The 21383-nt window shown below is 41.4% G+C and overlaps 1 protein-coding gene and 1 long non-coding RNA gene across 3 annotated transcripts in view; one reads left to right on the top strand and one right to left on the bottom strand.

Moving 5' to 3' along the window:
• PLSCR5 (phospholipid scramblase family member 5) overlaps positions 1-21383 on the bottom strand; it is a 154843-nt gene that overhangs the window by 1184 nt on the left and 132276 nt on the right. The window contains exons 4-13 of one of the 2 annotated variants that reach the window (XR_013954796.1): positions 20046-20088; positions 19010-19230; positions 17767-17928; positions 16763-16924; positions 15711-15789; positions 13934-15624; positions 9504-12499; positions 9311-9339; positions 3501-4183; positions 121-884 (exon numbers count right to left, since the gene is read on the bottom strand). Coding sequence is in view for 1 of the 2 variants with exons in the window: in XM_080604086.1 (XP_080460212.1) it covers positions 15751-15789; positions 16763-16924; positions 17767-17928; positions 19010-19230; positions 20046-20088 (627 nt within the window). In the remaining variant the exon portion in view is untranslated. Of the gene's footprint in view, positions 1-120; positions 885-3500; positions 4184-9310; positions 9340-9503; positions 12500-13932; positions 15625-15710; positions 15790-16762; positions 16925-17766; positions 17929-19009; positions 19231-20045; positions 20089-21383 lie in introns of those variants that run through there. The other variant, XM_080604086.1, reaches the window with a different exon arrangement.
• LOC308199646 lies at positions 13910-16706 on the top strand. Its single transcript, XR_013954797.1, has 3 exons — positions 13910-14021; positions 15408-15499; positions 16229-16706. It is a non-coding gene; the product is annotated as an uncharacterized lncRNA (long non-coding RNA).

The following is a 21383-nucleotide window of genomic DNA, read 5'->3' on the forward strand; positions in this document are numbered from 1 at the left end:
ACACACACACACACGTAATCCACAGTTATGGGAACAAGAAGAAATAAAAACTGAACTGTTCAGGAAAAAAAGCACTTGGAGCAATTTGGCTCGTGTTGATTGCAGTGTTGGTGAACTCACCGTTTTCATCCTTTTCTATACATTCATGTAATCCATGCTGGGGCTGCTGGTGTTCATGTATGTCTCTGTAAAGCAAGCTTTTCTTAATTTAAAACAGACAAATCTAATCACAGTAATTTGTGCATTCATATATCCCAAGACTGGGAATTAAATTTGAATCCCTACTAAAGAAAACAGAAATGAGTAAATGAAGGTCACTTTGAAGCCTTATATACTCTACAGCCTCTCTCTTCTATCTCCCGAAATAACTTCTACTTCCCCAAATATGGTCTTTATTACAATATTCAACAAAAAATTCTAGTCACGCACCAAATTTCACTTAGACACTGGACATGTCAAGAATTTGGGGATTTTATTTTGCTGGTTTCCTCAGGTACATAAAAATCTAATCTGGAGCTGTCATTTTTCCACACATCTGCATTGAATCCACTAAGAGGATTAATACTGAATAACAAGATATAGGTTTTAAATATTTTGTAAGCAATAGGTATAGAAATATGTTGACATGGTTGGAAAGTCATAAATCCATAGTAGTGTATTATACTAGTATTCCTTTCTAATGGAAATGAAATAGTTGCAATTAGCTCAGTTCAGACTTATACCCAGAAATTTAAATTCTATTGCCTAGCAAACATGGCTGTTTGATGTAGGTATGAACATTGTTTCCTACATGATGATCTTTGTCTTGTCAACGAGAGCAGAGTTAGCAGTATATCCCTTCTTCTTCCTCTCAGACATTTTTCAGTAGGAAGAAACCTAATCACCTGCAGGGGCAGAAGAAATATGCTGTGTTTCATACAACGCAACGTAAATCATCAGTCTTTGCTGTATCAAATAATACCCAACTTGTTTTCTTATCCAACTGGAATCACTGGTGTCACAACTGGCAGTCAGTGTTTGCCTGCCAGTGATCACACAGAGCCTCTTTATTTGTTCCAGTGAGCAGATTTAATCAGTGCCTTGAACATTTGGGACAGAGATTGGAATTGCTTCAAAAGAAGTGAGAAAAGGACTGTGCTCCTAGTAAGTTATTCTTTAGGTTTATCACACTTAACTGAAAAGAAACACTATTTGCAGGTTCTTGACCCCATTTTTGATGTACGTTGCATATGTTCATCATACTCAGAATATCACTTACTACTACTTCAGCCTCTCTGGTACCTTGTTGGATCCTGTGTTACCCAACCATGACGATGAGACATCAACCATGTTGATAAAACATGATGAGACTAATAATACCCAACAACCACTAGTGTGTCAGAGGTGACACACATGTAGCAAAAGGCAGTTTAAATCTAAACTTTTTTTTTTTTAATAGATAAATTACTATTATTATTTCTTTGATGTGGAACTGGGGCAAATGGATCCCATCACAAAAACAGCTGACAGGCAGAGAAATGAGCCGACATCTCCAAAGTCCCTGTTGTGCTCTCTTTTTGGCTATGTGATTAGGCCTTCCCTAAGATAATAAAAACTGTATTCATGAAGCCAGAAGAGGCAGCTAACACATTATCTCTGTACTAAAGATTTGTATCTGTGGTAACAGGACTATTAACTTATCTGATTTCATTTAGCGATGTCAGGTTAGCCATCACGCCTGTAGTCTGACAAATTACTTTTACATTCTCCTTTGAGAAGCAAAATGGGTGAAAATGATATTAGTATTGTTGTATTTTTGTTAAATCAGCATCCTGATAAGAGGGTTTTATGCTTAAGAATTCCAAATCACACAAAGCAGTGGTCTGGTCCTCGCCTGCTGACCTGCGGCATGTTTCCTCAGGCTGGCACTGCCAGTGGAGATAATCATCTAAACAGGAAAAGCCATTCCCAGAGTGAATGGGCAGCCATTGTTATCCATCTTTTCTCAAGTTGGTTAATGGGGAAAACAACAATGGAACAGCAGTAGAACCAATACAACAAACTTGATTTTTCTACTAAATGTTTTTTGTGCCAAACCCATTTCTTATGCTGAGGAAGAAGCTATAATAAAGTTTTACTGCAGACAGTCAGACACGTTTTTGAATGTCAGCACTGAAATACAAACCAGCATAAGCTGCTTTAGAGTGAGAAACCAGGGTATAGGGAGGAAAAGAACAACTCAACGAAGAAATAGGCCATTACAGTTTGCAACATTTAGGATTAACTTGGATACCACAAATTTAAAATGCAGCTTGTATAAATCCTGTTTTCCACTAAAGCAAAACTCTTACTGCAAATAGATATTAGGGGCACCGTTTTCATAGTCATGATTTTTTCCTAAAAAGCGTAAGTAATACAAGCTTAAGTAATACATCAGGAAAGCCAGCTCCAGCCAGATCCCCACACCTCACCCCGCAGGCATGCAATGCAGCTCCACATGTCAAAGCGCGCGCTCTGAATTTCCAGGCAATTTAAATTGTCCACAGTTGTTTTTAAGCTTTTTGCACAAGCCAAGGTCTTGCATTTAAGCCTTGTCCCAGGCAACCTCCAACCCCACAGAAGCGATGCAATGCCCACATCCCTGCTCACTGCCCTCCCTGCAGCATGACCCCACAACCAGCAAGGAGCGTGCAGGGGCTGTGCTGGCCAAATGCCTCCAGACCTGGCATTGCTAAGGTGCACAAGCATGGAATTGTGGCCACTCAGTTTTGTTGGGACACCTGAGGCCTTGAATTGGTGTCTATCTCCTTTTTTGAAAGCTACATGAAATGTCACAAAGGGGCAGCTGTGTGCCAATCCCGTCCACTCCCCAGCCCACCTCTGTTCCAGCACAGCAAAGAATATCTGAAAGCACCCAGCCCACACCTGCTTTCATTTACAGTTACTAGTCTTTTTGAATCCTTGCATTGTTTTTGAATTTGGTATTATGAAAAATATAATGCCCTTTACATCACTGTCCTTAACCTTGCACCCTATCTCTGTCAGGGAGATGCTAAAGGAAGGTGAAACCACAAATGGGGTTGGTTTCTGATTGCTCTGTAAAATACACTGGCACTTGCTTCTTTTTATCAACCTGAGGATGAATGTTGCAATACCTAAACACATAACCAGGCTAAGCACACGAGGTTATTAAAACCAATAAAGTCCAAGTCAAAGATTTATTTCATAAGTGATTCATCTGATAAGAATGTACTGGGGTCACTGAGGACTTCATTTGTTAAGAAGATAGTTAAGAAGTTGTAAAGATAGAAGGGCCACTTGATCTGAAAGGGTTTATGATATGAACTTGCAGGTCAGTTAAGAACCCAGGACCAGGCACTGCTGCTCACAGAAAGCTGGGAGGTGCAGGGAGGTCTGGAAGCTGGGAAGGAAAATACATAAGGAAAATGGAGCAGATTTACATCAGACATAAAGCCTGTTAAGTCCTAGATACCAATGTCAGTTACAGTAAACTCTCTTACCTCATATGGATTGCCTTGGATGTGGAGTAATTACACATGAAGAAATTGCTCATCAAAGCAGAAAACTCACTCTCAGGCTGGGACCATTCGTTAGAAATCCTGAGCACAGTTTTCATGGGATTCAAATTTAGCCCTACTAGTTCTTGAACCAAAATTGCCAGATTTGTTACTCACAGCCCTGGAGACATTCTCCCTGGCTCGGGCTCTCACATGGCATTATAAATTGTATTTGCCAGCCAGTTCCTGATTCAGCTGTCGAACATAATTGAGCTGCTGGTTGCCAGTGATGGAGGAGATGCCCTCTCCTAACCATGTCTGAACACAGCCTCCGTGCCTGTGCCAGGACAGGTCCTGCTGGGAGCTCCCTGCAGAAGGCTGCCAGCGCCTCCCGCTGCAAAGAGGTCTGCAGGTGCTGCTGGAGGAGGTTTGGTGCCCTGCTGCCTGACGTGGGAAAGGGGCCCTCTCTCCTGCTGGAGACAGCATCTTGCAGTCATCATCAGAGGCTTGCAGTCTCTGCGAGTGAAGTGGGATGAGCCGGGCCACAAGTTTCTGGAACCAATACACTCTTTAGGCAGACCTTCAAAATTCAGATCTGGAGGAATTTAGCCAGTGCCTCCACCTATTTCTGCAGGTTTTCTTAAGACATTTTTTCCTTCCTTCATCATCTTCTCTCAGTGATATTCCTTAAGTACAAAATAACAGAGCATTATTGCTTGAACAGATCAACAGTGCATTAGAAAACTGTGACTACACCAAGCAGATGTTTATTCTGTAATGAAGGTTTACCATATTTTTTCCGATGAGCTTATATTTATACAGACGTGAGAGAGGGAGTTAGGAGAATCTTATCAAGTAGAGATAGAGCGCTGACAGCATTAAACTAGGATGCTACTTAGTGTCTTTACTAACTATGGTGCATTGTGCAAATTAACTAAAGCAGGAAGCCTTGGGCCCCTTACCAAGGTCAGTCTCCTAATAAGTGTGAGCCTATCTTAAGAAACTGGTAGAAACTGGTCCTGCGGATGGACAAGAGCCAAGGAGCAACTGAGTCTGTGCAAAGACAAGAGGTCAGCTACTGGTGAAGAGGAAGAGCCATCAGTCTTCACAGAATCACAGAATCGTCTAGGTTGGAAGAGACCTCCAAGATCATCTAGTCCAACCTCAGCCCTAACACTAACAAGTCCTACACTAAACCATATCACTAAGGGCTACATCTAAACGTCTTTTAAAGACCTCCAGGGATGGTGACTCAACCACCTCCCTGGGCAGTCCATTCCAATGCCTAACAACCCTTTCAGTAAAGAAGTTCTTCCTAACATCCAACTTAAACCTCCCCTGGCGCAACTTTAGCCCATTCCCCCTCGTCCTGTCACCAGGCACGTGGGAGAATAGACCAACCCCCACCTCTCTACAGCCTCCTTTAAGGTACCTATAGAGAGCGATGAGGTCGCCCCTGAGCCTCCTCTTCTCGAGGCTGAACAACCCCAGCTCCCTCAGCCGCTCCTCGTAAGACTTGTTCTCCAGACCCCTCACCAGCTTCGTTGCCCTTCTCTGGACTCTCTCGAGCACCTCCATGTCCTTCTTGTAGCGAGGGGCCCAAAACTGAACACAGTACTCGAGGTGCGGCCTCACCAGAGCCGAGTACAGGGGGACAATCACCTCCCTAGACCTGCTGGCCACACTGCTTCTTATGCAAGCCAGGATGCTGTTGGCCTTCTTGGCCACCTGAGCACACTGCTGGCTCATATTCAGCTGCCTATCAACCAGTACTCCCAGGTCCTTCTTGGCCAGGCAGCTTTCCAACCACTCATCTCCCAGCCTGTAGCACTGCTTGGGGTTGTTACGTCCCAGATGCACGACCCGGCACTTGGCCTTGTTGAACTTCATGCAGTTGACCTCAGCCCATTGGTCCAGCCTATCCAGATCCTCCTGCAGAGCCTTCCTTCCCTCGAGCAGATTGACACACGCGCCTAACTTGGTGTCATCTGCAAACTTACTGAGGGTGCACTCAATCCCCTCATCCAGGTCATCGATAAAGATATTAACGAAGACCGGCCCCAGCACTGAGCCCTGGGGGACTCCACTAGTAACCGGCCTCCAACTGGATTTGGCTCCATTCACCACAACTCTTTGGGCCTGGCCATCCAGCCAGTTTTTAACCCAACAAAGCGTACACCAGTCCAAGCCACGAGCAGCCAGTTTCTTGAGGAGAATGTTGTGGGAAACGGTGTCAAAAGCCTTACTGAAGTCAAGGTAGATCACATCCACAGCCTTCCCCTCATCTACCAAGCGCGTCACTTGGTCATAGAAGGAGATCAGGTTCGTCAAGCAGGACCTACCTTTCATAAACCCATGCTGACTGGGCCTGATCGCCTGGTTGCCCTGCAAGTGCCGCGTGATGACACTCAAGATAATCTGCTCCATGAGCTTCCCTGGCACTGAGGTCAAGCTAACAGGCCTATAGTTCCCTGGGTCTACCCTCCAGCCCTTCTTGTAGATGGGCGTCACGTTTGCTAGCCGCCAGTCGACTGGGACCTCCCCTGATAGCCAGGACTGCTGATAAATGATGGAAAGCAGCTTGGCCAGCTCCTCCGCCAGTTCGCTCAGTACCCTCGGGTGGATCCCATCTGGCCCCATCAACTTGCGTACATCCAAGTGCTGTAGCAGGTTGACAACCATTTCCTCATGGATATCGAGGGCCACATCCTGCTCCCCATCCCCTTCCACCAGCTCAGGGTACCAGGTATCCAGAGAACAACCGGTCTTGCCACTAAAGACTGAGGCAAAGAAAGCATTGAGCACCTCAGCCTTTTCCTCATCTTTTGTAACTAAGTTTCCCCCCGCATCCAGTAAAGGATGGAGATTCTCCTTAGTCCTCCTTTTTGTGTTGATGTATTTGTAAAAACGTTTTTTGTTATCTTTAACGGCAGTAGCCAGATTGAGCTCCAGATGAGCTTTGGCCTTTCTAATTTTGTCCCTGCACAGCCTCGCAACATCCTTATAGTCCTCTTGAGTAGCCTGCCCCCTTTTCCAAAGATTATAAACCCTCCTTTTTCTCCTAAGCTCGAGCCACAACTCTCTGCTCAGCCAGGCCGGTCTAGTTCCGCGTCAGCTCGTCTTTGGGCACGTGGGGACAGACCACTCCTGAGCCATTAAGATTTCCTTCTTGAGGAGTGCCCAGCCTTCCTGGACTCCTTTGCCCTTCAGAACCTCCTCCCAAGGGACTCTGCCAACCAGTGTCCTGAACAGCTCAAAGTCAGCCCTCGGGAAGTCCAAGACAGTGGTTTTACTGGTTATCTTCATCTCCACAACCCCCGACGACCACCACCAGAATACATTGCGCAACTGCAGATGGGAGGAGTTTATGGAAATGACTCCTTGGAACTAATTTTAATATGAAGCAGGGGGGGAGGGGGAGAGGGACACAGGACAGGTTATGAATATGTATAGGCGTATTGTGAAACTTCATGCATATGTAACTCTTTACTGCATATAACCAAGCCAAGTTGCCACGTCAGGCACGCACAACTTTGGCGAGACTATCCCCCGTTCTGCCCAGTGCTGAATAAACATACCTACTTTACAATCTTACTGATTGTGGAGTCCGTTTTCTGCAAGTCACGTAATTAAACTGAACACTTAGTTGAAAGAGTTTATTTATCTTGCTAGGAATATTTCATTCTCCCTGCACCCTCCTCTGCCTCCTTCCCGTTCTGCTCCCATGACAGCCTCACTCTTTCCTGAAAGTTACCGTATAGTTTTGCAGTGATTCATATCCGTCGGGTTCTTCCTCTTCCCTAACTTCACAATCATTTGACCTTTCACTGACATCATGACAATGGTCTTACGGTGGTGACAGCTCAACTATAAAATGCATTGTTCCTAAAATGAGCCAAACCTGGTCCTTACAAGAGTAGACCGAACAAAGGACTCAAAGCGCTTGAGACAAAGTATTTTGAGGCTGCTTTTGCAAGCAGGTTAATATGAAGTCAGGTCACACCTACGCCTATTTTTTCCCCCAGCCATATAGCCACACCTTCTTATGCTAACAGTCTCCCAGCTGCTCTGAGTGTGGAAGTCGTGTGAATATAACCATAGGAAGAGATAATTTTTTGTGTTGGAAAACAAACAAACAAAAAAATCAAGGCAAAATTACTATGTGCCACTGGTTCCAACTACTGCAGCTAAAAGCAAACAATTTTAGCTTACAAAAAGCTTTTGTGGATCACGTACAACTTTAGGTGTAACACTTACCAGCACATTTAACGTCAGCTTATCAGCCTGGTGTTCTCTGCTGTTTCTGAACAAATCCTGTGCCAGAAGACACACCCTGTCTGTTTACACAAGAACTGCTCTCTGCAGTCAGTTTTCCAAGCCCTGTTTTTTTTCTGGTCTCTTGGCCTCACGTTATTTTCCTGAATTGTTAATGTTTCTCTGTCACACGCTGTTTACTGTTAGTTAGCAAAGCCAGAAGAAAACACACCTGTTCAAGGTCTCCTTAACACGAAGCACAGTACCACTTCCCATGTGCTTTTAATTATGTGAGCACAGGTCTGATAGTACAATGATGACAAATGTCCACGTGGATGAAGGGCATTGGGAATGATGTGTTGTGCAGACCATCAAAAATAAAAGGTGTCTCTAATTTTCTATTAGGCTATATAAAGAAAGCAAAGGAATCAAACTGTGATACCGCATTGACTTCGCTGGGACAACATCCACAGCACAGGTGTCAGAAGGATGAAAGACACTGTGCACCACAAGTTCCTGTTGGCCTTTCACTTTTCTGGTGTATTATCTTGCTGCCCTTGACAGTCTGCAGTGATAAGGGCTGTGACAAAGCTGTCTGATAGGCAACCATTTAATGTATTAGTGTATTTGCTAAATTATTAATTCAAGTAATAACCTGATTGTTCTGCATCCCACTAAACTTGTCTTTATCTACCTGTTGCACTGTCAGAGCATTGGAGTGATGCCACTCCCACATGGTGGGCTCAATTATTTTAAGTGGAAATGTTTCAGAACAAAATAATATCAGAATGAAAGAGTTCCAAGCTCTGAGAAGTTTAAAGTGCATATCTGGTTCTTGATTCAAATACATTTTAAAAATTCCCTCGCATCACAAACACTAATGTTGTCTAACCCTAGCCCTATGTTGGAGGAAAACTTACAGTTCCAGGTGGGGGATTGCTGCCCTGGTGCTGAGCAATGCTGAAGGTTAGGGAAGGCATCCCTTGTGGCTCTTACTGAGTTCCCATATGCTCAAAGCCTTTATCTACAACTACATGAAACTAGAGGTAGGACAGAAGGTGGGAAAAAAAAAAAGCTCAAAAAACATATTTTTCACTTCTATCCTATACACTCAGGAAGCTGTCTGTATAATAGCAAAAAAATCCCTCCTGAAAATGAAAGGAAATAGGATTACTCTTTCTAAAATAAAACAGTATTTTGTCACTTTGAATCCTTCTCTTGGATTCAGAAGTAGCAATAAAAAATGCTCGAAACATTCAGTTGAATTCTAGAAATGCATGAAGCATATGAAGCATTTCTGGAAATGATCCTTAGTCTGATCTCAGACTGCATTTCTTATTTCAGTCCTTTATGGCCCTTATATCAGGGGCATAATCATTAAAGATGGCTGCACAAAATGATTCCTGATGGCAAAATAAATGTAATTCTTCATTGGGCATGAGATGAGACATGGGTAGAAAGGTAACACATTCATTAGAATTGTCTAAAAATTCCCCAAGCTTCTGTGAGCAATTCATGAACAACTGGGAAAATACTTATGAAGCAACACTAGAACTTACCATATACACACCAACGTTTTCTTTCTCACCTGAAACAAACAAACAAACAAACAAAAGACAAAACAAAACAAAAAGATATCCAGGTTAATTTCTGACTAGAGAGGAGTATTTCTGTGTGGAGCAATGGCTACCAGTGGTACCTTGTGGTTTTTATTTTAACAGAAAACAACCATACTGTAAGTACAGCACTTACCTGATGTGGTCGGCATGGAGTAAAAAGGCCCTGCCAGTAATATCTCAGGGTGGAAACATGCATCAAGCTAACGTGTCCTGTTGAAATGACTTGTGGGATATTTTTTTTCCTTCAATAACTGCCATTTGCTGTAATAAAAACACTGTTAGTCGTGCTATGACTGACCGACAGAAAGTTAACGATGGATCATTTGTGGTGAGGCCATCCCTATTTTCCAGCCTCGTGTTCCCAAAACGCAGGGGGAAGGGAAGCCTCGGCCTGGGGCCAGCTGGGTGGCAGTGACATTCTCGTGGGGCCACCTTGTGGCTCCCTGCACTTCTCTGTCCTTTGCTTTTCCATAATGCCATTGTGCTTTCTTGCACACCAAGCCTAGCCTGTCAACGTTTACTAGCAAGCACAGTCAATAATGTCCCACAGGTGAGCAGGGACGTTCCTCCCAGTTAGGATGTCATGTGAGAACTCAGGTGGTCTCGATGATGTCTTTTATTACATAGTTATTTGAGGATTAATACAATAAAATATGTATATTATAAAGCCAATACTGACAAAGTAGCCAGGTCAGCACCAGTGCTGCCTTGCTCCATGGCCAGTCCTGGGATGTGGTTCCACATGGGAAACAGTGCTCTGATACGAAACTTGCTGGGACCTTTTTAGGTTCATTGCATTGGATAGTCCCAGGTACAATAACACTGCAGGTTCAGTACAAAATCTGTATCATTCAGGTAGACTTCATGGGTATCAAGGCAAATTCCTACAGAAATACTAAAATGTCAGTGTTCGTACTCCTTTGTAAGAAGAAAATGGAAGAGAATGAGGGTGAGAAGTCTCTTTTACCATTTTTGCAAAGAGACTGGAATGTAAGACCTAGTTGTGAATGGAGATGAATTTTCGATGGCAACCCAGGAGATGCACAACAATGAAGTCACCTGCAGATGCCCTCTTCGCAGTGCCAAGAGTTTCCTCTTGAACGTCTATTCCAAAGGAATGGACACATTTTTGGGTACAGTCACTGGGCATGTGTCAGTCTGTCCATCTGACCTTTATTTTGTAAGAGGTTAGTACTGTGCTTACAAACGCACCCTAACAAATATGGAAAAGATAGCAGAAAATTGTATCTGTCCTGGCTGTCTCTCTCTCTCAAAAAAAAAAAAAAAAAAAAAAGGTATTAGTCTCTTTAGCAAATTGTTTTGTTAGCTTCATTTAAGAAGAGTGAAGGAATAAAATGGTGGCAAATAAACAAGTCCATCTCACAGCAATTGCTAACAGAGTACCTCAACAATGATTTGGCATTAAGGAAGCTATTCTTAAGAGGGATCAAGTTTAGCAAAGCATCTTGGATTTCAGGAAAAATAACAAATCTCTTTTCACAGAATATAGGGTAACTTTTCCTAAGGATCTAAAGTCCTTACCTCTACCCTGGAGCCACTTTTAAGGAAGGGAAAAGTACATTTAAAAGCCTAGAGCTGATCTTTGAATTAAACTAGTATGTATCATTCTAACAGAGAATATATCATTCTAATTGAAAGGAAAGCAATACAAGTAAGAAGACTGTTAATAGGAGGAAATTGCATTTTGTTTTTCCTAAAGAGAGATACCACTTATCTCCATTAGAAAATGATTATTTTGCATCATTTCTAGGTTTGTCTAATTCTAAAATAAATAATTAAAAAGATCTTTTTCAATATACTCATCAAAGTAATTCAAAGAAAAGCACTTTCACATACCACAAATTATTAGATAACCAAAGATCTCAGAGCCTGCAGAGATGCTGTGTTGCTACTCTTGCCATGGACAAAGCAGCTCCCTCCCAGGTACTGGTGTCACCTGGGGTAGTGGCAGTACTGGGGGTTTCCATCTCCATCCATGGTGATAGACCACGATGATACGGCACATGGACAAAGCTATTTCACTAAGAGAAAACTTCCCCACACTTCTAGGGACCCCACCACAAAGCAGTTTCCTTTAGACACATCACTTTGTTTCTGCAGAAGGTGGGGAATGCCTTGGGACTGCAGCTTCTCCCCTCCCCACCTGTGGAAGTTGTAGAGATGTTCCAGGTGCAGAATAGATTTTGGACGGACAAAAAGAAGAACCCTCTTTATGGTAGACTGGATTCTGCCTGTGCATCTACCAGATCTCACAAAATACGTCACCATGACTCACCTGTAAATTGCGGGCAATAAAGACAATCAAGCATCTTATGCCAAAGGTTTAATATCAGGCAACAGAGAAAAAATCCTCCATTTAAGTTTAGAAATCAATTAGAGGTTAAAAGCATGTTGATCTTTAATCAGTGTCCTGGGTACACCTGTAGAAAGCTAAATATTCTAATAATGAACTGTTGCTGCCACCTACTGCACACAAGAATTATGTACTACCCAGATCCACAGCTAGCCATCAAATGGGAAAGTAGTCGCTTGGCTGAATTAAGTAAAATTTCTCTTTCATTAGAACAAACGTATTTCTTTCTAGATGTTCAGGACGTGACTCTGCTTTAGACAGTATCTGTTCTCCTTTGGGGGAATACAAAATTCTTTGGAGCGCCACTCATGGCATTGGGGAATTGTGAAACGGGGGTTTTGTAAAGAGTTCATGTAGCTTCCATCACATGAAATTCATTGGCGTTAATAAGAACGTTAGTAGAATTTCTTATTACGTAGAAAATGTTTGTAGTACATTAACTTTTCTTTAGTAATATCACTTAGGATTTCATCGTTTGGCAGCATAAATTCCTGCCCTCCCATGGCAACTGTAGTTTAAGTGAAGAACTTCCAGTTGAAAAACTGCTGGCATTGGCACTAGATTTATACCAGGATGCTGAAGTTAGGACCAAAGTCAAGCAGGCTGCTGAGGAAGTTCTCCTAGTCAGCAAGAGCTGCCCCAGCCCCTCTGCTTTGTTTTATTCAGGGACTTAGCCTGTTTCTGTATGTCTCAGAAGCTGTCCCTGGCTGTAAACAGGGGCATTCATACATCCCTACACATCTGTTACTTTTTTCCTTTAAAAAAATAAAAAAGAAAAAGAAAAATAATGTATATTAGCATACAAAACCAGCAACAAAATCACTAAGCACAAGAAATACAATACCATCATCTGGTTGCAATATATAAAATATATAAAAGTATGCATCATTCACCTACAGGGCATATGTGGATACTCATGGCCAAATTCAGCCCTGCAGGTAAAGACAACCTTGTTTTGTATTGACTTCAGTGTGTTTGAACACATTTGCATTAAAGACGTCTTTGGCTGCTAAGGGTCATCAGAGGGCTGGAAACTGGAAGAAGAGTGGCTGATAACCCAGGACCAGCTGCTCTCACCAGGCCCTGAGTTCAGCCACACACACCACGAGTACAAGAACATGGTGTTACATGAGACCCAACACTGTTGCTACAGTACAGTTACTTCTGTATAAGGTAGCAAGGTGATTTAAAGGGATAAATTAAAACAGCAATCTGGCACTTTTCACAGAATCATCTAGGTTGGAAGAGACCTCCAAGATCATCTAGTCCAACCTCTGCCCTAACACTAACAAGTCCTCCACTAAACCATATCACTAAGCTCTACATCTAAACGTTTTTTAAAGACCTCCAGGGATGGTGACTCCACCACCTCCCTGGGCAGCCCGTTCCAATGCTTAATAACCCTTTCGGTAAAGAAGTTCTTCCTAACATCCAACCTAAACCTCCCCTGGCACAACTTTAGCCCATTCCCCCTCGTCCTGTCACCAGGCACGTGGGAGAATAGACCAACCCCCACCTCGCTACAGCCTCCTTTAAGGTACTTATAGAGAGCGATGAGGTCTCCCCTGAGCCTCCTCTTCTCCAGGCTGAACAAGCCCAGCTCCCTCAGCCGCTCCTCGTAAGACTTGTTCTCCAGACCCCTCACCAGCTTCGTTGCCCTTCTCTGGACTCTCTCAAGCACTTTGATATCCTTCTTGTAGCGAGGGGCTCAAAACTGAACACAGTACTCGAGGTGTGGCCTCACCAGAGCCGAGTACAGGGGGACAATCACCTCCCTAGACCTGCTGGCCACACTGCTTCTTATGCAAGCCAGGATGCTGTTGGCCTTCTTGGCCACCTGAGCACACTGCTGGCTCATATTCAGCTGCCTATCAACCAGTACTCCCAGGTCCTTCTTGGCCAGGCAGCTTTCCAACCACTCATCTCCCAGCCTGTAGCTCTGCTTGGGGTTGTTGCGCCCCAGGTGCAGGACCCGGCACTTGGCCTTGTTGAACTTCATGCAGTTTTCCTCAGTCTGCATTAGATGAAGTCAGGAGTAAAAGGACTGAATTTAGTAGAATTACACCAGTGTGTAACTAGTGAGAAGAGCAAATTGCCGTGTCAACTGTACCTCTCTGCAAAACTATAAATTTCCACAGGAGGGAGCTTCTTGCCCACTAAACCCATAGGTAGAGAACACGGAAACGTACCAGGAGGGGAGATAGCAGTGCTTCCCTGGAGCTCACCACTGCAGCTGGCTCTAGCCTGATCTGCTGCTAGGAATTATAGTGAGAGCTGGTAAGAAAACGGTTAACAAATAATGATGATTGTCAGAGCTTGTTAACCACAATTATTTTCAAGACATATGTAAATCTGTATAAATATCCAAGTCTGATATATAATCTAAAACATACTGTTTAAATCTATAAGCGTTCCTGAGCTAATTTCACTATGGGAACATTAGTTGCTGCTTCCTGGCTTCACTGTGTTTGAATTCATATCCATGAACATTAAATTAAAATTAGTCTAAATATTTGTTGAGAATTAATCACCTGATAAATTTAGCTCTTTTTCATTTTTATGAATAATTCATCATCTCCTCTCCCTTCCGTTGATGTGTTTGGTTATTTACAAGAATTGAATTACCAGTTCACGCTACAAAATCCTGCATTCCAGGGGATTTGTAAAATCTTCTCCTTGTGAACCTGACTGGTGATTATGGCAGCGTTTGGTTTTACCACCAGTATTTTATGGTGCTGTTCTGCTTCTTGAAGGACTCATTGTAGTTTTTAAGAGAGATGTAAGCAACATTGCACAGCAAATACTTTGCAACAAAAGCTTTTCTGTGTATATCTTGTGTGTATCATGGATGTTCCTAGACAGGAAGCCTGTATTAGTAAAAGCCTGTTGGTGTGAATGATTAGGAACAATATTATGAGGTGTGACTGCAGGAATGAACAGCTATTTAAAACTTACCTGAAATAGAAAAAGCTGCTATTGCATAGTCCTGTCATTCCCTTTGCCAAAGGGAAAGAACAATTCTGTCCCTGGAAGGCGTTTTGCTCTAGAGTGGCCTGAGGTAAGGCTGAATGAGAAGTTATCTACCACCAGATATTAGGAAGAGGACAAAAAAAAAAAAAAAAAAAACCCAAGATTTTTGTTCATGGGAACAAGAATCCTTCACACTAAACAGTTCAAATGTTAAGCGATTTGTGCACCTCTAGCACATAGGGGATGACTCTCTCTCAAACCTTATTTCCTGCCTTCAGTATAGGCAGTGAAAATCCAGATTTTCTGAATGGAATTTGTGTTCCCCACTCTAGTGTTGGAAGCCTAATTTCTGGCTGCTGCTCATTAAATAAGTCTTTGCCATAAAATTAAATTACTAGCAAACATATTTCCCTTTTTTTCAACTTACTTAAATAGATACCATCTTGAAGTTCCCATTGGGTGATGTCTTTATATTTGTTGCTTTCAAACTCAGTTTGTTGCTATTAATTAAATAACAAATCAGAAAATTACTTCTAAAATTATGAAAAAGCAAAAGCAAAACCCACACAACACACCTTCATGTGGTTAGTAACTGGTACCAGCACTCACAGAGCATCAAAGGGTTCTTTAAACATAGACTTTCATCAGTGACGCTGCAAGCCTTCATCTAATCTTTCATGATTTCCCATGCAGGAACATCAAAAGGGAAAGAAGAGAATAGCACTGTTCCAAAGCAACAGTGCTCTGTGGGAGAAGTATATGTTTAGCTACAATGCATATGAAATGTAAGTGGCAAATTATTATTTACATGAGAAATATTTTAATAAACAACATCATTAGCTCCCTTTCTTTTCCTGTACGGAACAAGGATTTGTGCAGTTTAAAATGATGTCCAAAGCTCAAGGGATTTCTGGAAGAAAATGAAAAAGAATTAGAAAGTATCTAACATATAAGTCTTCAAAGCAAGAAGATCAATTTATGTTCATTTTTACTTACTGAAACACATTCTGCATATTTTATTGTTTCTGTCATCCTGTTATAATCCATCCAGAGAGTTTTCAAAGAACATTAAGTCCTACAAATAAACAAACTGTGAATGTAAGGAAGGTACAAAAATGCAACAATTAATGTCAAAAGTCATGTTTGTAGGCTTTTATTACATAAAGTAATTAGGTCAGTCGATCAATTTATATTGTTTTGCTACGGAGCAGGCAGAGTTTCAGAGGACAATCCAAAAATCTTAAGTACCATGAGTTACATTTCTAACCTAATAAAAACTAAATATCTGAGCTGTTGCTGTTTTAAAGCAAATACTTTCTAGTGAATAATTTACATAATTTTGTCCTTTTGTGTTTTCTGATGTATTTACTGCAGATGACTGATACCATTGCATGCTACTATTAACATGTTAAAGTTGACAAAAGCAGCAAGCATTAAGAAAACTACAGTATTCTCTTTTTCGTATGTAATTCTTTTCTTACAATTAATTTCACAAGAGATTTTTTTATTTTTAGGAGAAATCATATGACCTGAATACTATACATGCAAAACACTCAACAGAGTTATTGAAGAGGCGGCTGCCTCCCTCCCCACCAAGGAGTCCCAGCTGGGGACCAGGTTTGAACAGTTAATTTTTGGAGGGTTGGTTTTGCCCTGGAACTTAAGAACTGGACTCAGCGTTTTAAATTGCCACCAGAGCTACCATAACCTTTGTTATGGATCGTACACCTGTACAAACACAGCAGATAAGAAGCTTGGGGGAGTTTGCTACATTTGATATTTGATCCTGTCATGCAAGATATTGAACTACACATAGAGTACTATTTTAAAAGTTTAATGAACAAAATATTACAAAAATAGAAAAACTAAAAATGGAATGACAAAAAATAAATAAATAAAAGGTTTCCAGTGAACTGTTATCCTTCAGGTAGTGGTTTGATTTTTCACTGCATGTATGCCTTTGTAGAATCACAGCTGACAGCAAGGGCCCCTTTGTTCCCACAGACTGCCCAGCTCCATGGGACTACCTCTTGATTTTTCATACTTACGATGAGGAAACATGCACCAATCATCACTGCCTTGATTTTCACATCAAGATCTACTGGGACCTGGATCCCAAAGTTGGCAGTGTTGGTAAAGACATTGTTTACAAATCCAGACCAGTACTTGGAAATTTTGCCAATTGTTGACATTTCATTGAGAACTTTTACCTGCACCAATGAAAGACAGGAAAAAAACTAAATGTAAATAAATCTAATACGCACTGATTATATCCCCACAGAATTAATGACTGCCCCAGTATGCAGAGTATGCCATAGTTGTCAGGCTGTTCTTTTCTTCTTGTCATTGAAATGCTCTATTAGTTTCAGATTTACTTTTAGGAATGGCACACAAGAAAGGGTCTCTCTTACACATTTGGAGATATCTTCAGAGATGATGGAAAAGTGGAGGAAGGCAATTGTGAAAATTTACACCAATTCTTCTTTCATAACAGATTTTATTCCCCATTTTGTGTTTCTGAGGTGCTCCAAGTCACAGTAGCATCACTGCTGTGGACCACTGTCCCCCACAACTGACAGATATGTTCTTGATTATGCAGCCATCTTCATGTTTCTCAGACTATACTGAAAATTGGGACATTTCCTACTGAACTCTTCTGATGTGGCTAACAACACAGAAGTACTCTTATGAATCTTTAACTAAGAGAAAGAGCTTTGTTCACATTAGAAACCTCTGTCCATGGTTTCTTCAATCATCTCCCATTCTCCCTCTCATCTCATAGATCTCCCTCTAAATATTTCAGTGGTTTTTCAGAATTACTTTTCTCCTGACAAATGATGTTAAATGGATGCAGAATTGTCACTCCTGTTCAGAAAACACCTGCAGGAATCTGCACGTAGAAGTCAGGAACACCAATGCACATCGTTGTAGTTCTGTTCCCAAATTATTTCAGTGTACTTAATATTTTTAAGGGTAGAATAGTAGGATTTTTGAGTGAGAAATTCATTCAAAGCAGTAACCTTAAAATTCTTAACACTCATAAGTAACATACCTCAAACTCAACATCTTCAAAACAGCCACAGGTTGCATATGGGCCAATTATTTTTAGGACATCTTCTTTGCTTTCATTCTGTATAGTAAACTTAGGCAGAAAAGGGTCCCAGTTCTGTACAACGTACCCAGCTATTGTACCTGGTGGGGACTGCACTTCTAGCTATCAAACAAAGCAAAACAAAATCTTATAAACTAGCTTTATATTAGTGTATTTTTCCATAATACTGTATCATTTAGATAACTGCAAAATATTTATTTACTGAATGTAATTATGTATAATTTTACTGAACCATGAACTGGATATCTAATGGCTGTCTAATGGTGTTTTTAAATACAGTGAACAATGCAAACCTCAAAAGCTGCACCAGAAGCTAACATCAATGTGAGATTTGAGAAAAGTCATATAATGTAATACGAAAGTATTGTAATCAGCGAGTATCCTATAGGCTTTTTTATGAAGTAATTGTGCTACCAAGGACCTTTTTTTTCTAAAATCCTGATGCAGAACCAATAAAATAGGTAGGTGAGTCACCCTATAAAACATTTTCATAAAATAAGAAAGGTGCATGAGTAGAAGAGAAAAATGGAATGGAAAAATCTGATTCTGTGTTTTTCACTCAAAGAAGCTTTTTTTTTTTTTTTTTTTTTTCTGCAATTTCCAAGAAGTATATAGCCCGAAAGAGGCAGACCCATAGCACAATGCATCGGCTTTCTTGTATCTGCCTCCCAATCACACCCATGCACTGACGGCTCCAGGAATTTTTCATCTTTCCCACTCTGGGCTTGCAGTGAGTGACACACACCTGTAGCACTAACAGATGTTAGTCTGATCAGGGCAAACAGTGTTTTAGGGCATTACCTAACTGGAGAAATCTGCATTGTTAGATATAAGGGTCTATTTGGGATGCCCATGAGGGAAGAAGCATGCTGGGAGCATCACATGTAAAAGGATCTTGTTTGCCAATAATTGCTTCTAAATGAAGGCCTATTTGTAAGAATGGTCTTTAAAGGAAGTGAGAACATAGCCCGGTAGCCACTATAAGGGTTTTATTCTCCTCCCACTTGTAATGTTGCCTGGGCACACGCAGAGGCGAGAACAGAAGCCGCCCTCCGCACAGCCTGGGGCTGGGATGCGGCTGGGAATTCCTTTCTGCCATCCTCACTGAGGTCGCACAAAGCTTAATTAATGCTGAGCACATGCAGTGAGATGCTCGGACAAAAGGCAATTAGGCAGCACTCACCTCTTGCAGGAAGCAGGGGAACCAGCAGCTGTTGCATCTCAAGGGTCTATTCACTGTAATCACTTCTCGGCCTGAGTTATCAGCGATCCTTATGGTGAAAGACCTTATAGGCGAACACAAGTTACGATCAAAGCAACCATTTTCTTCCACTGCAAAGTAAACTCTTTGTCCCAAATGGTTTTTTATCTCATATTTGCTGCAGGTCTCTGTGCCAAGTATGGCTAATAAAGCAAAACAAGTCGGATGTTACCGTAACGTAATGTTAGAATTAGAGGTAGCCTCTGCCAAGACTCACCAAACTCAGCTTTGCATACAAGTTTACAGCTTCAGTCTTCTCTGCAGTATATATTCTAAATTCTATGAACAGAGACTATTTAAAAAAAAATGTTTTGAAATTACACAAAGTACAATAATAATGAAATAATAATGTCAGCTCTGTATTTTGAAAGAACATTTAGTTCAAAGACTTTGGTTTGCTGTACACTGAAGTATAGATCACAAAATAGAATTCATGTCCTGAGTTTTGGTTTTGGATTCTTCTTTGTAACCTGTGAGGAATAATGATATGAGGCTATCCCTCTTCATTGACAACTTGCACTCAGAGAGGTACCCAAGAATCAGGCCAAAAACATTTCAAGTGGGAGAAACGCATTTAAAAATGGTTTACTTGTAGAATTTGAAACTTCAAAATTTTGAGGAACTATGTAAATAAAATTATGCTTCATTTTGTTTTCTGACCTTTCTTTCTCTATTCACTTGTAGTATGTTAGTTGCTGTTAAGGACAACAACCATCTTTCCAATCCATGGAAAAAATTAATCTCTAATAACTTTGAGAGAGGGGTTTTAGGGCTGAAGCAGAGGCTCTTTGTAATCCTCCTTTCCTCATTTCACCATACTACCACCACATTAGAGGCCTGACGCAAGGTCAGCAGAAGGCTTTGCAATGACTCCGGCAAGATGGGGAAAAGACTTGAAAGCCCTTTGGAGATATCTGTGTACCAGCACCGTTAGAGCATGATAAGGATTGCACCATACCTTCAAGGAGCTCCACCTGCTGATGAATAATTATCCGGTCCAGCTGTTTAAAAACAAAAAACAAAAAACAAAAAACAAGGTAGTGAGTGTTGGAAGGGCCTACAGCTGCCAGTGATCACCTGCCCATTTATATTTCTTTCCCTTCAGAGTTCCTCAGAGAAGTCCTCACTGCCTGAAACTGTCCTCATCTATGAACTGGTTACAAATGTAGGAGAAAAACTCTTTGCCATGACACCCAGCTCCTCTGTGCTTATTGTCCCTCTGCCATACTCTGCTTTAGAAAACAATCACCAGTATTACAAAGCCTTAATTTCAGTCTACCTTGATTTCAGCCCACCTTCCAGTTTTATGTGACTTTTTGTGCATGTTTTTGTGCATTGCTACTTCCTTCTACTCAAAACCCTGGTAGGTATCAGAAACCTGACACAGGGTTTTGCCATTACTCATAGCTGAAGTCAAAAAGCATGTGGCAGACTTCTAAGACCAGCATGTCACAGTTCTCTGGCATTTGTATATTTTACGATTGACAAATCTTACCCGGTACACGTTCCAACTGTTGCAGCCATTTATCAATTCCAGTCATCTCCTGCAGCTAGTGCAAGCAGCAAAGAAAAACTGGTAAGAGAGAAACTTCTGTATCCCTTTCATTAATCTCTGAAATGTGCATGCCAGAAATAATAAAAAATATTTGGACTTAAAAATCTTCTCCCAAGAATATTTGCTGTTTGTCATTTAGATTTCATGAGATATGAGAAGCCTTGGAGCTCATGGGAAGTTGGTACAGAGCTCTGCTGATGAAAAATGAATAAACAGGTTAAAGATGGCAGGGCTATTTTAAAATTTTAGTATTGATTTAATATGGATTCCTTTCCTCCACATAGATTTTCACAGGGAAAAGAAAAATAATGAGCCTGTATTGTTAAAAGCTTTGAGTGATTTTGCTCCGTGTATTAGTTTGTTGTGTCCCAGGCAGAGGCAATATTTAGACAACACAGCAGAACCACTTGTTAGGCTTGTTTGTTTTGCCTTGTTTCTGCAAGACAGCCGTTCTGATGCATCTTTTATTGGGACACTTGTGGATTAAGGGAATTCTGCACTGCATTTGAAAGCATCCAAAGCCCTTTGGTTTACATGGGTCTCGGTCCTCTTGAGCTCAGATGTGTTTAAATTCCTTATACACAGCTAATTGTCAGAACTTAGCTTTGTCAGTATTAAATTTACATCTGATCAGTCTAAAAAAATCTAAACAAAGAAACTTCTTACAAAATTGGTTAAGCCTGGATAGTGGCACAACACAATGTTGAGCTTCTTGGAAAATTCATCTCAGGTCTCTTCCAT

This window comes from Anser brachyrhynchus (genome assembly GCF_964034855.1).
Source record: "Anser brachyrhynchus genome assembly, chromosome: 9".
Taxonomy (NCBI): domain Eukaryota; kingdom Metazoa; phylum Chordata; class Aves; order Anseriformes; family Anatidae; genus Anser; species Anser brachyrhynchus.